Source organism: Scomber japonicus, chromosome 18 (assembly GCF_027409825.1).
Source record: "Scomber japonicus isolate fScoJap1 chromosome 18, fScoJap1.pri, whole genome shotgun sequence".
NCBI lineage: Eukaryota > Metazoa > Chordata > Actinopteri > Scombriformes > Scombridae > Scomber > Scomber japonicus.
The window spans coordinates 15,318,866-15,336,890 of NC_070595.1; the positions used below are offsets into that span (position 1 = coordinate 15,318,866).

General features: G+C 41.5%; 1 protein-coding gene across 1 annotated transcript; it reads right to left on the reverse strand.

Annotated features, from left to right (window-relative positions):
* Window positions 1-875: 875 nt before the first annotated feature.
* srebf1 (sterol regulatory element binding transcription factor 1) lies at window positions 876-17,274 on the reverse strand. The gene is made up of 19 exons (XM_053337825.1): window positions 16,936-17,274; window positions 13,678-14,268; window positions 11,731-11,906; window positions 11,480-11,617; window positions 10,957-11,175; window positions 10,623-10,737; window positions 10,218-10,375; window positions 9,424-9,640; window positions 9,070-9,254; window positions 8,573-8,834; window positions 8,053-8,219; window positions 7,558-7,726; window positions 7,292-7,400; window positions 6,714-6,823; window positions 5,578-5,710; window positions 5,252-5,417; window positions 4,041-4,256; window positions 3,354-3,465; window positions 876-2,642 (listed from the first exon to the last, which is right to left on the reverse strand). Exons 1-19 carry the CDS (start codon window positions 17,039-17,041, stop codon window positions 2,422-2,424), a joined length of 3,570 nt encoding a protein of 1,189 aa, XP_053193800.1. The 5' UTR covers window positions 17,042-17,274; the 3' UTR covers window positions 876-2,421.
* Window positions 17,275-18,025: the final 751 nt, after the last annotated feature.

Sequence of the window (18,025 nt, forward strand, 5' to 3'; positions counted from 1 at the left end):
CATATCTATGTACAGTTCAGAAGTATTACTGTTAAACATTGCCATGTTGTATGATTACTTCACCTACCACAGCCATGCAGAAAGATATACATTCAATCCAGATTTCATGACACATCTGTCTGTTTGTGTATCTCAAATGTAGCCTCGTTCACTCTGCCATGCTATGTAACAACACCCTGTATAGGGTGTCTGATAAAGTACTGGTCATATCAAAAGGAGACATATTTAAGTATTAGCGCATAAAAGAAAGTGCAAAAACGCCACACCAAACTTTCTCTTTTATGAAGCTCATTATTTAATTGTGTATATAAGTATTTGAATCTGTTTAAATGTAAGATGTGATGTACTAATATAATTGTGTATAGTATTTCCTAGAGATGTTTATTTTCTATAAAATGGAATATGTTATTGCTTATAAAATGTTATTAAAAGAATCCATTGATGAAAAAAATAATGATCTTTTTTGGGAATGTCACTTGTCTTAAGTTCAGCATGCCGTTTTATTGATTTTCATGTCTTATTTGTTTGGAATCGATGACACAGCATCACTTTGTTTGAAATGTTTTTGTAACGCCAATGTTAAATATACCAGCACCTTTCAATGCTGCTATGACCAATGCCTGCTTTTTTGTCTTTACTGAACATGCACTGACATTAACACGCTGGGGACACAATTTAGATAGGAGCATATTTTCTCCTTCTCCTACCCTAGATATCTGCTGCACATCTGGCAAACATTTTATCCAATTTTACACATAAATCCATGACCTACTTGCATAATTTAGCTGGTTAGTTAGTTAATGGAGTGAGACTTAACTACTTTATAATTTGGTGTGAAACTGTTAGAACTGGAAGCACCACTGGAAACACTGAAGTCTTCTTTACAAAATGTTTTAATATTTACATCATAAAAGGAATAAAAGAAAGAACAAGTAAGAGATGAAAAGATGTCAGTTGAAGGACACATGAACAATACCTGAAGACATGGTTGCTGTTGTCTCATTCATCTCAAACCAAAGTCTTTCAGTCTTTCACATTAGTGACACACTATAAAACATACTGGTCCTGGGACAAACACATATGCCAAAGTTTCTTTTTCTTTTTACATTCCTCAAAAAAACAAAAAAAAGAAAACAATAACGGTGGTTCTCTAGAAGTATGAAACTAAAATGACTGAAAGAGCAAGTATTGCTCTTCATTGCTGGAGAAACAAAAGTAAACCAGAAGATTCACTACAGGTCCTCTTTGGATAAAAAGGTCAATTGTTTGTAATTGTCTGCATGAATTATGTAACTTGTTACAAACTGATAAAGGTTCACATTATCGCTCTAGTTGCCAACTTTTGATATCAGAGTTGTACGTGTCCAAAAGAGCACAAGGTCAATTGAGTCAGACGATATGACGCAAATTACACCTTGATAACTTGATACGTTACCCATTTTGACACACGTCTTGTAGCAGTACAGTATTGCATCTACATTATTTGGGCCTGGCCAAATAAAATAGGCTTTAGGGAAGAAAAAAAGCATTTATCACTCTGCTTACGCAAAATACTGCTTAATCAAAGTTCATACAGATTATAAATACATTTTTAAAATATGTACACAGCAAAACAAACAAGAAAAAAGACCCATATGAAAATAACCTCATAAAGCCATATTACTTATCTCATTTAAATCAGCCGCGCAGGCCTAGTGCAGATAGGGACACAGGGCTTGTTCAGTGGGTCTCGATTATCACCAGTGACATGATTCAAATCATCACTATTTGAACAACCTGCCACGTGGCTTCCCTCTGAACAAGCCCACAGTCAGACCAATCCGAGTTTGGTCATTTTCCTCTCACAAACAAAGAGACATCTAACTCTGCAGCCAATCAGAACAGCCTGCCACTCCATCCCATTGGGCACTCTGCGTGTAGAAGGTGCATTTGTATTAAAAAAAAACTGGGGAGTGGGGCTACACTGAATAAACGCAGGGTAAACATCTCTTTCATGCTTCACACACACACACACACACACACACACGCACACACATTCACACTGCACTGCCCACAAGGAGGATGTGATGGCTCCTCTCTGTGGTTAACCTGTGGCACTGCAATGCATTCTCATAAGGGAATTCAGCTCGGTATGAGAGAAAATGCTTCCTATATTCTGGTAATAATCCATAAGAAGCATATGAGCTCTCTTTAAGCGCCTCTGATTTGTGGTTGGGTTGGTGGGAGAGACAATCCATAAAGTCAGTTTGATATGAATCTGTATAATTTAATAAATCGGTTTGATAGCTGCACTCCAAAATGCAGGGGACTGTATTGTTGTGTGTCTGTGAGAGTCTGTGTGTTTCTGTGTCAGAGATGTTTCTATATACAGTGTCTGTCTGTCTCTCAGCCCCCCCACCCCCGGTCCCCCCCGACGTCTCTCTAGCTGTTGGTGACGGTGGTGCCGCTGCCCAGCTTGATGATCATTTGCTGGCAGTCATGGAGGGTCCTCTTGTCTCCCAGCTTCTCCAGGGTGCGGGCTGCATCTGCCAGCATGCCCACCCTCTGGCCAGGAGCCGAGAGGAAGGAGGGGGGAAGGTAGCGGCACGCCAGCATCACGGCCTCTGCCTGCTCCCGCTGGCCTGGCCGTGTCTCGCACTCCTCTGCACAAAAAAAAAAAAAAAAAACACCAAGGATGTTGTCACTGTGCTATTTGTTTTTGACGTCATCAGCTACAGTCAATCACACTTCAGTGGTGTCTTGTTTAATTACTGATGTGATTTTGTCTAATGAACAATTGGGTGAAATAGACAAAGAAGCTGATTAGAGACACTGATTGCACCCATTTAGAGTCTCTCAGATCACAACAATCTAAATAAATGCATTCTTGGAGTCTAAAAAAAATGAAATGCCTGATGAAGATTGCTTGATTAAAACAAGGCTATTTAATAAATTCACCAACAAGTGCCCACAGTGTGCGAGAATCTCGTACACCCTCGCTGTTTTGGCATTATGTTATTAGAATCTCCCATATTGTTACTGTACTAACCTCTTTAAATACACCAATCTACTAACCCATACACCAAGTAAATGGAACCCTGACATGACCTGTTATAAGGCTGCTCTATTGCCTTCTCTATGCATGCATGAGAGATGATAGGTAATGCACACATTGCATAAATGACTCACAAATATAAAATCTGAATCGAGAATCAAAACACCCACAGACATAAAACGTTACTCTGTGTGGACAAATACAAAACAATGGTGCTTACAGACAGAATTATTTGAGTGGATTAAAGAAAAAAAAAAAAAAACAGAAGTATGTCCACCCATACGCACACACATATACACGCACACACATATACACACACCTGTCTTGGCTCCGGGTGTTGCTCTGCGTCGCAGCGAGCGATCCAGGAGCTGGTGTGTGCGGGTGGGACTGGCCCCCGCCATCAGCCTGGCTGTAGCTTCATGAAGGAACAACTGGAAAGAGACGGAGGAAAGAGAGATGAGAGAGGAGAGAGGAGGAGGGACTAGAGCGAGTGATGATGACTCATAGCGAATGTTCAGCTCTACCTCAGTGAGACTTTGAAGCCTTGTGAACAACGCTGCTAAACACTTGCCTTTAGGGATGTGTGGGTATGTGTGCTCCCAACACCTTCCAGCTAATTTCCACAGAGAATTGTACTGACTGGCTGCAAATATGTGCACAGGATCTATCTGTATTTATATGCTATGTGCTTCTTAGTGTGTTACCATTTTGTATTTGAGCCTGATGTGCCTTTTTCATTCTTATACATGTTGGTTTGTGAGCATTTTACAGTATATTATTTTGATTTTTAATTGCCTGACAGTAAAAACGTACAATGCAGGAGTGTGTGTTCATTTAAACAAGATAAACACACAAATGTTCGTCTGTTTAAATAATGAACGTGTGTGTCAGTCATCAAGTATAAAACTGAGTGTGCTTGTGTGCTTGACGAAGGAAACACGGTTAGAAAACAGTTAAAAAAAAAAAAAATTAAAGTTAATGCAGTGATCAACACCGTTATACATACTCTTCGCATTGCAGGCCTGAAGCTGTGTGCCAGCTTGCGTAGGGAGCTGAGATCTTGCTGAAAACCTTGGAGCTCAGGTGGGGAGGCCTGGTGGACGCCCACAGAGCCACTGGTGCCCACCGACCCTGTCCCCACAGGAGTGGTCCCCTGCTGCTGCAGACGCCACACATTGGTCCTCATCACCAACAACAGGTCACACAAAAGCAACTGGACAACCTAGAAAGAAATGAGCAACATTAGGACTAACAAAAGGCCTGGACCACCGCTGGACTGTGAGAAATATGCAGTACTGTGGTTGGTATTTTTACTATATTTATTCCAACAATTGTAGTGTCTTGTTATCTGTCATATTAACATTACAAGTTAAACTTGAACTTGGCATTTTCTGTTGACCTTTCAAATATTAGGGAGTAATCTGACTTTGTAATTGACTGTGCTCTTAAAGCTACCCTTACCTTTGTTACATTTTTACAAATTTTTTTGTTTAGGTTAAAATGCTGTTAATAAGGTAATAGCACTCTAAAATGTTAGAGAGATCCACCAGTCATAGAAACTCATCATTATTCCATTCTCATAATATTCTGTGAAAACTCTGACCAATCATTCGGTCCGAATGATATAAGTGCTGTGTGAAATGCAAGAAAGGTAAGAGTCACTTTAATTTACATATAATGATTTGTATTACTTCAATAAAAATAAATCCATAATAAACAATTAATAGATCAACCGGCTGGCCAGAAGTACAACAGAGCTCTACACATGAGTTGAAGGGCATTTTCAGCTCGCTGCATGTGTGTTGTGCTGTTAGTGGCCCAGCTCTCTGCTGCACTGCAGGTACATTGCACTCCGCTGAGACACACATGCAATGCAACTACAATGCACCACAGTACTGGCCATAGATGTGCACACACTGCGAGTTACCTATCCACCAGCATCACCATCTGCTGAATGCCAGAGGGTAGGACATCGCGCCATCACAGAGTGGAGTTGCTGGAGGGAGGGGGGGGGGGTGTGCATGTATTGTTGTATTGTGAAAAGTATGTGTGCGTGTGTATACTTTATACTTGAGTAATTATGTGTGGGCACATCTGTCACATGTATGTTTACATTTTTAATGCAGATGCCCTCACAAAAATGTCCCTCATTGGAATAACAATCATCAACAACTTCCATGAGGGCATATTTGAAAGTGTTCGTGTGAATGTGTCTACCTTGTCTAAACTGGAGCTGTGGCAGTGTGGTCCTAGGTTGAGGCTGTCTCGGAGCAGGGCGCTGGCCTTGTCGCTGAAGCTCAAACTCAACTGGCAGTTTTCTGGCTTGGACAGCAGAGCCCGCACAGCCCTGAATGTGTTCAGACACGCCTTTGGCAGAAGACTCCTGACAAAGCAGGAGACAGAGGACACAGGTTTAAGGAGAGTGCGCGTGTGTGTGTGTGTGTGTGTGTGTGTGTGTGTGTGTGTGTGTATGTCTCCTCTGCTTGGCATTATCAAGCAAAAAGTTAAGCAACACACTCTTTTGCTGGCTATGTTCAACTCACTCTGCGTTCTGTAGACTGCGAGGCAGGTGCTCCACTGTGGGATACAGTCTCTCCGCTGCAGCATCATCTCCTTGGAGCCAGTTGATGATCACCACGGCAACAGAGGACCACCACTTGGAGTGGGGGTCGCAACCTGGAAGTTGGAACAAAAACAGTCACAAGGTGAGATACCTGCAGACAAACAAAAAGGGCAAATATTTGAATCCCCTACTGCCCACTTTCACATTTAACATGCATGAGTGTGTGCGCGCATGCACACACACACTGGACAGCTGTTGTCTGTATTTTGACCTCTGAATCAATCTGTCTCTCCCCTCTGGCACAGTCACAACATACTGAGAGAAAGAAGCCATTTTGACGACTCCCTCATGAGGGAAAACTACTCCATTTAACATTGGACACACACACACACACACACACACACACACACACACAAACCTAACACTGTGTGAGCAACCTGAGGCTCTGCCAAGGAAAGTCTTAAAATCCCCACAGCGCCTCCCTCTCCCTCCCTCCTCTCAAGGTGATCACCGATTCGACAGTGCTGACGATAGATGAAGCAATATAGCGGATGCCTCCCTTTCACCTAGCCCCCTTTCGCTTAGATCAGTGATCAGTAAGGATAAAGTGAAATGGTGGGAGGGTGGAAGTCAGCCCAGTGTAAATCAAGCTACTCCATCTCAATTGTGTAACAATGAACTTTATCTCGCTGCTTATTTTGCAAGCACTTAAAAAGAAATCGAATGTTTGGAGCAGGTGAGGAAAAAAATGCAGGAGAAAAAAAAAAGCAAATGCAATTCTCTCAGAGAGGATAAGGGGTAATGAAGCACAGAGCCCAAATCTACACCTGAAATTGTTGATGTACTCAAGAAAAGTCGGATTAGTCAGTGAGTGTTAGGTGGCTCATATCTCATCAGTTCATTTTGGGCCGGGATTCAAAAACAGCTGCTATTGTTACTCATGTTTTAGTAGTGATGCTAAATTATCAAAAAGTAGCAAAAGTTTTCTATGTATTAATACAATATAATCCTAAATTTGAATCTCTCAGTCATGACATGAAAGGCAATTTAATCTTTTGACATATGAAGGAGACAGACAAATGTAATGTTGACACAAATGACAGCTGACACACTTACCAGTCACAGTAGCCATGTTGGAGCCGATGGCGAAGGACTGTGAGGTGGCACCCGCTGCATCCGATGCACTAATCAGCAGCTGGAGATACTCCAGGGCATCAGCGTACTCCCTGAGGAGGGACACACACTGAATGGTTATTTTGCTGCCAAACTGACAACTGTCATTACCAATATTTCTGTTTAGTCCATTACACTATCTTCATTGTTTCCTTTAAATTATTTTAAAGCAAATCATTATTTTATGCTGCAATCTTATATTTAAAGCTCTATTCTAGCACTTTATTTCTCTCTTCTTTCTATACTTTTGTTTTTATTTTTATTAGTGTGGGGGGTGGGGGGTTAATTGTATGTTTAATGTTTCTCAAATTACATGTTTTTTCTGTTTTATATAAAGCACATTGAGTTGCCATTGTGTATAAAATGCGCTATATAAATAAAACTGCCTTGCCTTGCCATTGTTGTTGTGCCCATCTTTTCACATTTACCTCAACTATGTCATAAAGTTAAACCATAACTCGTCACAAAGGAATTCTAATGAAAGATTAGAATCAAAAATGCTTGTTTGTGATTTTCCTCACCCCTCTCCCTGGCTGGTGCTTTTCTCTCCATGTGGCTGGGCGACACAGTACAGAGCCTTCTCCAGGAGGTGCTCTCTGAAGGCCTGGGTCACCTGGGCCAGAGGATCCACTGTAAGAGCATCAACAAATGAGAACTATGAGAAATACAACATGTCTGTGTGTGCATGTACAAATACAGGCCCTATGCTTCAGGTGACAATGTTCAAGAGGATTCATCACAGCCAATTAGCCATTATACAAAACAGTAATAGTTTGTCTACACTGACCAGTATTGCCAGCCTGACTGTAGATGCTATCTTTTGGGGTGCTACGAATGGCCCAATCCCCGTCCACAAAGAAGCGATGACCAAGTGGGTGACAGAGCCACTGCATAGCCGGAGGCACACTGCCACTAGATGACAGGCATGCCTGGCGGGCACTGCTCAGGAACACACGCTGTAAAGGATTAAAAACCAGCAGTTAAGTTGTGCAATCTCAAATCTTACAAACATGGACATTACAGAGCTTATAGTTGACTCATCATGTTTAGTAATCAAGTTGGCAAATCTCAGGATCATTTATAAAACAAGATGCTTGAATGTGAGCAAGAAAGACAAGTCGACCGCATGAACCAAACAACAACTCAAAACTACTTATTGCGAAAGTGTTTACCTCAGGATATAAAATGCGCAATTTAATAAGTGGCTAGTGTCTATGCAAAAATATTGCTCAACAACATAAATGAGTGAGTGACATGCATGTGTAAACTAAAGGGGGCTTACAGAGGTGAAATGCAGGATCCTTGGCAGGCTGGCTTTGACCCGTAGAGCTGCAGAGACATAGACTTCAGCCAGAGAGGCAACAGGCAGACAGGAGCCAGCACACTCTGCCAGGTTCACTGCACTCAAAGCCATGTGCACTGCTGACAGGTGGCTCCCATTCAGCTTACCTGAACGTGTAAACAAGGCATAGACAAGAAATTAAAAACTATTTTATTAAAAATATGCCAGAGAACTGCTCTGCAAGCTAAGAAATGTGCCTGCTGATATAACCGCCAAAGGAACCACGAAAAAAAAGAGGCGTAACGTCTTATACTAATTACTCAAGCTTAATGATTTTGCAACCTTAGTATAAACCTTTTATTGGCACTAAATCAACATAAGCTGGCTCTTTCATCAAAAAAGGGAGGGGTTAAGTTGCTCTTTAATCACTCTGGATTTGTCACTTCAATGTGCCACCCCTCCAGTGTTCAGTCTACCACACTGATTTAATTTAGAACCAGGATTTTTCCCACCAACCAACCTGTCATGTGTAGCTGGTGCAGACGATGGTAGACCAGGGCGGCGTCACGGCTGCTTTTGCAGGCGTCCTCCTGCAGGGGGCGGTCAGAACGCAGCCCTCCAGCTCTGGCAGCCAGCCAGCGACCCACCCAGAGGCGCTGGAGGCAAAAACGTAGAAGGGACCACAGTGCAGCACAGGCTAGGTCTAACTGGGAGGTGGGTAAGGGGCGACCGAGAGCCTTCAGACAGGTCCACAGGTTCTGACTAGCCTGGGCAAAATCTCCCTGTGGAGGGCAAAAGAGATAATGATGATGATGATTAGGAAGAACAGATCAAAAGGCAACTCAATAGGAGGGGTTTCTTTCTAAATATAGAGTTTTATGATATTCCTATGAAGCTATTAGTTAATTGTCTGCATACTCCATGCTTTCCTTATCCATGTAATTTTCTCTTTAAATAATCTTAAGTGCTGGTGAAGATCAATAAATTAAATCTTTCTGTATCAACGATGAAACGTACTCTGGCTAAGTCCAGGTCAGCCTGCTTGCGGTGCCTCCAGAACAAGACAGAGGATCCAGAGTGTGGTCTGGTTACAGGCTCTCCATAAACCAACAGTCGGATCAGAACTCCTGACACCAGGATCCCGTTCAGTAGCCACACCAGTAACGTTGGCAGCATCCAGTCCATCCAGCCCCATGAGTCAGCTGCAACAATACACACTTCTATAATAAAACTGTAAACATATGTGGAGTCATCATTTATAACAATATAACATCTTATGAAATCATGCCTTGAATTATTCTACAACAGGTATTTTGAGTGACGGTGTCATCATTCTGTCTCCCTTCCTCAAAGCATTTATACCCCCCATACCTGCAATATCTATGCCCAGAACGCTCCTGCCTGCTGAATGAGTGGTGGTGGCTGCAGTATTAGCAGCTGAGCTGCTGTCAGGTGAGCACAGCAGGGCAGCCAGGGGGTTGAGGGAGAGGAAGAGGAAGGTGAAGGCACATAGTGCCATACGGGAACGGTCCAACATGCCACCAGCGCTGCCACCAGATGCTGGTCTGTTCAACACGCCCACACTGGGCTGACACACAGAAAAGAGACCACAGAGATTAATTTCTGGTAAAGGTAAAAAAAACATTATAACATTGTGACTAATAATAATAATAATAATAACAACAACAATTAATTATGATCATTATTACCTGAACTAATGTTGTTAATATGTTAACAATCTGTACTAATAAGTAGTTACTGATAAAACCCTAACAACAGATATCCTGTACTAGCATTGCTGAAAGTAGATTACTCAGCCTTTCTTCAACCTGCTTTCTGTTCTGACAATCAGCAAACACAAGGGGCAATGTAAACATGTCAGAGCCACATAGCCTCTGCATATATAGAGGAGTACATCATGGCATGATATGATGTACAGAGTTACTGCAGCATTTCCATTCAGAAGTATATTTCAGCCTTGAAAGTAACAGATTACAGTTATTTAGATATTTAAATGACTTGTAATAAATGAGAAAGAGGGGATTCAATGTCTTGCTCAAGCCAATTGTATTTTGAGATCATACGCAGCTATGAGATTCCTAAGTCGACAAAATTTACCAGTTCAAATGTTGTAATGTTTACCAGTTTAAGTGAGAATTGCATACCTTGGTGTCCTCCCCCATTGGACTGTCAGGCTCTGAGTCGCTGCCACAGTGTGAGAAAGAAGTGGGCGAGCCCACATCAGAGGCTGGTGGGGTGGGCAGCTCGTTCTTCACATCAGCCGGTGCATCCACCTCCATAGCAACGAGGTCCTTGAGAGACTCTGGAGAAAAAGGAAGAGGAAAGATGAGGTGAGCAGTTAGGGGTCAATCAGTGGAACAAAAGCAGAGACGTCTTTAGCCTTAAATTGTACCTATCTAGGAGACAATTTTGTAATTTCAGGATAACAGCAGCTATCAATAGACCTCATCATGAAAGGTCAACTGAATGACTTCCTTTAGAGAAAAATGTGATAAATTGTAGAGGAGCTGTTACAGAATAAAGAAGAGAAAAAGGTCTCAAGCACGTACTGTTTTTCTGGGCTGACATTTTAAGAGCCATGTTCTCCTGTTTGAGTTTCTGGTTGGCCTGCTGCAGGTAACGGATGTAGTCGATGGCTTTCCTGAGCACTGCAGACTTGTTGAGCTACAACAGAGTGGAAAAAGAAGCAATTACACCTATAAATAAGTGGTAAACAGTAAAATTCATATTAGTAACATTATTTTTCTAAGCAGGATTTGTACACCCTACAGGATTAAGAACTAATGCCATTTTTAAAAGTAAGAACATTTTTTTGTAATTTTATTGCCGAAGCATTTTCAGGTTCATGGCGTTGTAGTAAAACCAAGAAATACTTTTTCCTACCTTGGCCTCCGTACCAGCCACCAGGTCTTTGAGCTCGATGATTTTGTCATTGATGGAAGAGCGGTAGCGCTTCTCAATTGCATTGTGAGCTGTGCGCTTCTCCCCCTTGTGTGGCTGGCCGACTGGTTTACCACTGATTGCGATGCGGTTGATTGGCAGCTTCTCAGTGTCCACCATGACAGGCACCGTAGTCAGGATGGTGCCCCCGCCCATAAAGGCCTGAGGAGGTACACAGGGTGGTACAGAAGAGGGGAGAAATAGGAGAACAAAAAAAAGGAGACAGTTGGGTGAAGCATGTGCAAAGGAAATTGTATTTCTAACAGTTCTTCTCCCACACAAGTTCATTTATGGTACATATTTGACCAGCCCAGTTTAGATCCTCATTGTTACTAATTGTTTGTAGAGGTGATTATGTAAAATTGAAACTTTTCTATTCTTGCAGCTGAGGGATTTGCAGTTGAGTGAATGTCACTACCAAAGTGTGTTGTGTAATCAGAGTTTCAGCCGCATACAATGTGTCTACCTGCAGGGAAGTGCTCTGTACTGGGGAAGTGGTGGCCAAAGAGGTGGGAGAGGCCACCGTAGTGACTATGCAGGGGTCATGCTTCAGGGTGGTCAGCAACAGAGATTCAGCCTTGATGAACTGGGGTTGCAGCAACACCTAAAAAACACACACAAATCAGGACAGATGCAGATTTTAGTCTGCCTTTTGATTCCATAATGCTCAAGCAAGAAATACAAGTTAAAAGGTTCATTCAGGTCTTACACACTTACAGGTAGTTGCTGTACGTGAGATGTGATGGTCTGAGCCGATGGGCTTACTGACGTCGTGAGTAGAGGAGAGGTTGTGGTCAGCCCTTGGAGCTGAGCCTGAATGGCCACTGGCTGAACGGCTGGAGGTGAGGATGACAAGCTGGTGACTGGTTGGCTCACTGTGCCTGGACTGCCAGCTGGAAAAACAGTTATGAAACGTTGAAAATAATTCTACAGTGGATGAGCTCATTGCCTAATTGCTTTCCATGATCTAAGTGTTAAAGTGACTTTCTTTAATCTATCCTACATTTGTACTTAAACCAAAAGTCATAATGGCACTGTACAACGCAGGCAAGAGAATATCAAACATTTGTATTGGTTTCTGAAATGTGCTGGTGATGGTCTACTACAGTACAAATGTATATTTGTGTTTGTTAATAACAATCATGTCTACTGAAATTATTGACACCTGATGGTTTGGAAAAGTAGTACATTACACCTTAGTTATTTTTTCTAAAATGCAACAAAAAGTTTTTATTATCTTTATTACCCAACCTGGTTACTCATACTTGGCTTCAACCGTGAGTCTTGTTGGAGCTGATAAGAAACTGTAGGTGACACACTGAATGTTGCTTTCGCTTATTTGATGGGATAGCCCCGTCACCCATTGGTCTACAAACCCATAACTTCCACAATGTTAGGTGTAGCAACAGAAACTCTTTCTACTTCAGTTGCTACACCTAACATTGTGGAAGTTATGGGTTTGTAGACCAATGGGTGACGGGGCTATCTCATCAAATAAGCGAAAGCAACATTCAGTGTGTCACCTACAGTTTCTTATCAGCTCCAACAAGACTCACAATTGAAGCCAAGTATGAGTAACCAGGTTGGGTAATAAAGATAATAAAAACTTTTTGTTGCATCTTAGAAAAAATAACTAAGGTGTAATGTACTACTTTTCCAAACCATCAGGTGTCAATAATTTCAGTAGACATGATTGTTATTAACAAACACAAATATACATTTGTACTGTAGTAGACCATGTACTATACACGCTGCAATGTGTACATATAAAATGGGTGTTGCCCATACAAAGCAGTTTCATTTAGTTCAAAGACTCTCACGTTGCTGAGCAAAGTCTATTAGATTAGAGCAATCAGCTGAGGTTGAATAACCTAGTGTCTGAGTTTAGGGAATTCAATTCACATGGAGAGCCACCTTGCTGGGCTCTGGGGGTTAATTTAGGACACATTTCCAAACTAACATGGGAAACACAAATCTGATTTAAACTACATTGGCTCTGAGTTTGTAATCCTTTTTAAACTAATGAACTATCTTAGTTGCAGGTGTGTGTATATGAGGCAGCTGTCAAATACTCTATTGGCTCTTGTGGATTTCTAGCATTTCCCTCTTTTTTTCAAATAACTTTGCTCTCCATTCTTAAATTATTCACTGTGCATCGGTATGAGGTAACACAGTGTGGACCCATAAACTGGTGTGTGCCCTTTAAAGCATAGGAATCCTCCTCCAACCATCTTGGACCTGAAGAGTCATTTATACCAGACAGCTTATACAAGTATTGTTACAGCCAATTCACTGAAACATTTGCCAAACATCACAGCTCCTGTTTGCTAAAGAACACAACGATTTCTTCTTTAAAAGACATTTTTAAACTACTTTCTGACACTGAACAGCTTGTTTTTTATCTGGATTTAACATTTAATTTATCCAATTACAGAAAGAAAGTGCCAGTCAAAAGTTTGGACAAACATTCCCAAATCCTTGGATGAATCTGTACAAAGCCAGAAAACCTGTCACGAGAATAAGAATATAACCTATGTAGAAAAAAAAAATCGCACTACCTTTTTAAAGTCTTAAACTTGGATCTTGTTGATATTAGATAAGTCACAAAAACCTGGCCTCTCACAGCACTCAGATACACCGTCATCACCATCAAACTGTGCTTACCTGTGAAGCTGTTCGGATTGCTGAAGGTGGTCCGAGTCTGCTGCTGGTTCTGAACTTGAACCGAAGCCTGAAGCTGTGTCTGCGGCTGGGGTTGAAGTTGGGGCGGAGTCTGTGGTGCAGGGGAAGTGAAGAGGGCCTGGGGTGTGGAGCTGAATACTGGGGTCGGTCCTGGTGATCCATGAGGTGAGGCTGCCTGGGCCGGGCTAGACTGGCTGAGAATGGGCTGGGGCTGTTCCACCTGGGGCTGTCTGAGGGTCTGAGCCTGCTGCGGGGAGGCTGGTTGCTGCCGCGGGGTGGAGTTGGATACCTGGGCCAGGGGGGACTGCTGGAAGGTGGGTGGCTGGAAAGCCTTGTCTGGGGTGGTGGAGCTGCGGGTGATGGGAGGGCCCAGGAGAGCATCCAGGTGGGGGCTACTGCTGAGGATAGAGGAGGATGATGTAGATGGAGGTGTAGGAGTGGTGGAGGGAGGGGCGGCTGAGGTGATGGACTGGGTCAGAGGGGGAAGCTCTTGGGTGGGGGCAGGCCCTGTGTATGGAGGATCAAAGAGTCCCCCAAACTCCATGTCCTGGTTGTTGATGAGCTGGAGCATGTCTGAGGAGGGAAAGAAATCAAAACCACCATCAGAACCAGATCCAAATGTACAAGAAGCGGTCATTTGTTGAGAAACATGGCCGAGCTTATTGATAACTGGAACTTTTTAAGTCGCAGACTGAATCTCCTACACTTCCCTCCTACACTAACCCTAACCCACCCACATGTAGAGTATTTACAATATGAGAAAGCACTCAAAATGAAGCTAATAAAACACCATAGTGATACAGGGAAAAGCAACCACTGGGCATTTACTGTAGCATGGGATAACAATGTACTGTTTTTTGTATCAAAATCAAGTAAAAATGAGAGTAAACCAACAAAAAAGGGCTGTTCTAGCTGCTCTTTCTTCCAAAAAGTAAACACCAAAAACTTATAAAAAATTATAATAAAATAAAGTTTGTAGCAACTTCCTGAAGATGACGGCAGATTTCATAATCAAAACATTTTCCTTTTCATACAAAAACAATATGACATGAATCAGAACCAAGATTCAATTATAACCAAAATCAGAATCAGCATTGATTAATCACTTCTCCCTATTCACAGTTTATACCAACATGGGCTATAAACACAGCAGTGTTACATAAGGTACAAACTGTTGTGGAAAACACCAGGTATACATATACAGTACATTCTACATTTATTTCAACCATGTGTATTCAAGCACTCTACACTCTTCCTGCAGCTGCAAAATAACTGAGTAAGCTGATTAAATTAAATTAAATGCTCCTTTAACTTAATTTATTTCAATCTCCAATCAATAGAAATAATTAGGTCATATGTGTAATATATGCAAATTCATATATACACACACAACAATATATAAAAAGGCTGCAGACAATCAAATACCACAGTTATAAACAGGGGTGCCATAAGGGGGTGAAAAGTTAGGACAATTCTAAAGGCCCATGACTGCCAGGAGCCCTAATATTAATATTTTTTTCATTTTCAATTCAACTAACGCATTAAACTAACACTTTATTTGTATGCAGAATGTTAGCAAGCCTTCACAGGTAGAGGTGTGGTTACATAAATTGCACATGGTTGGGGCATGACCTGTGTGTGGTGGTGGTGGGGAAATCTAAAAATTTCCAAAATATTTATTTCCTCCTAAACAGGCTCCTACAGTTTATATGGGTACTTATTTTTTTTAATATATTTGAGGAATGTTGTTTTCAAAATAAAACCTGACACCATTATACTAATTAAGACACTGTTATATCATACTCTGCACCTTGCTCATTTATTTTTTATTCTGTATGAAGGTAAATCTCAGGAACATTTACAAGTATATAATCTCACGAACTTCTATATACTGCACATTTATTTATACAAAGATCCAGTTTACTGTATATAGTATTTTATGCTACTTTTTCCCCACTATACTGCTGTGTTAATTTACATTTCTCCCAAGGGGGATCAATAAAGATACATCTTATTTTATAATCTCTTAATTTTGATTTAAAAGCAGCTCACCAGAAATATATTACTTTAAAAAACACAGTGACACTGAGTGTATGTTGTGTCTGCAGTGAAAACGCAGCAGCCTGGATTTGTAAACCAGTGTTTTGTATGAGGTGATCGCTCTTGACCAATCAGAGCCCGTCTCAGAGACTTGCTATGCCGATCAGCTCAAGACAGGAAAGAGAGGGAGCGCTGTCTGCACGAGGTTACCATCGAACAGCATCACTGAGGGTTACTGTCGGTCACATTTTGGGAAGGCACCGAAAACGGCTGCAAGGATATGTATTACCCACTATCATCTATGCAGTGCAGCCTTTCCCAAATATATTATAGGCATTACTGTAGAGATGCATATTGGTCGTATACAGGAAAATCTCCATGAGAAAAAAGAAAAAAAACTGAATATAGTACTTCATATATGTCTATATACAAATAACCAATTAATTCACCTTGCATCCCTAATAATTACAATAATAATAATAATGATGATAATGATAATGATAATGATAATGATGAAGATGATGATGATAACACCAAGCGAGTGATGAGTGTGACAACTTTTGAGATGCACATGAAGAACTAATGTAAAGGAAGCACGGAAAAGAGAGAGAAAAGGTGAGATAGAACATTATGATATATTGATTTCGTGACCATAAAATTAACACAAATTGGTATCAACTGAGTGTCAACTGAGGCACCGTGAACCCAAAGAGGAGGAATGACCGACAGTAACCCTTGTCTGAGGAGCAGGCTGGGGGCGGGGCGCACTCACGACCATTCCCCATGTTAGCCTCACCAATTAGCTTAACTAAAACTCAGCCAGTCATTAATATTATCATTATTATAAGTTTGTTTCATGAATGATTATCACAGCAAGGCCAGGTAGTGCACGAAACAAGAAATAACACAGTAAAACCTCTAATAAAACCACACATTACAAACTCAGCTAACCCTCCAAAGGGAAAGTCGCTAGCTTGTCTTGCTAATGACGATTGAAAGCTAAAATACGTTGTGAAACTAAAACCTTTAAAATTGGCGCTGTCTGCAAGCAAGCATACATTAGGTTTTTAAAATCTTATGTTTAAAGCTGGAGCTACCCAAGACTTGATGAGTGAAACAGACATGGCATGCACATAAATTATACCCGGCGTTTTTGAGTTTTAGTGAACGTGACTGAGTTACACCATTACATTTCCTTACCATCAATGTCGCTTAAGAGGGCCGTGTCGATGTCGCTGGGGTCATTAAGCGACAGTGTTGGGTCCAGATTATCCAGAGAAGCATCGTCAAACGACAGGTTGTTCATCTTGACTCTTGTGTCCAAGCTATCCACTTAAATCTGAAACTTCTCACGTCCCTACATTTGCCAGAAAAAGCTTCAGCTTGCCACAAGGCTACCTTGAAACACGCGTGAAGTGAGGTTCAACTTCTTTATATAAATCTGTCAACTTAGCTGCTCTCTCCTACCCCCATGGTCGTGTAGGGAAACTTGTAAAAGCCGAGCACAAACACTGGAGCTCATTCAGGGCACTAGCACAAATCCACCTCGCCGATGATGATTGACATGCGCCTCATCCAATCACAGCCCTCGATTTAGATTCTCACGTCACTGCTTCTCAGGGTTGTTTTGATTGTCATAGGCGCATGTGGGCCATAAAGTGAACCTTTTATAGAGACAATCTACACCAAAACGTGGTCTTTAACATGCTAGACAAACTAAACATAATGTCTACGGAATACTTGTATGAATTATTGTGAAAAAGGACTGTTAAAATAATCATCTACAGAGCACAGATGTATTCTATGATGTAAAAAAAATGCTCATTCATTTCAGTGTCTGTATGATCGTTAATTAATGCCAAGCGTTGTCATTATTTCACCAAACTTTGTATTTTTAAGGGGAAACAGCATGGATGTGTTTATTGTGGGTTTGCCCCCCACCAGCCAATCAGAGCTCATCAGGCGTGTGGCTACTAAGAGCCAAGTTTGTTTGACGCGCAGCAGCGGCTCCTCCTGTAGAACCAGTGAGAATTAACCAATGGGAAGCTCAGAAACCGAGTGGGGTGATCTGACGTCACATCTCTGGGTCTAGTGATTACATCATGTGTTTCTTTTCCTATAATAGTGGAGGCAGCAGCGGCAGAGAAATAACCTGGAGAGATACAGGTGGTCAAAAGTGTAAAAAAAATTAGGAAAAATTTTAATATTTTTTTTAAAATTTTAATAAGTGAGACTGGAGCAGAAATGTCATAAATTACACACTTATTTATCTCTGTAAAATAGAGCTGAT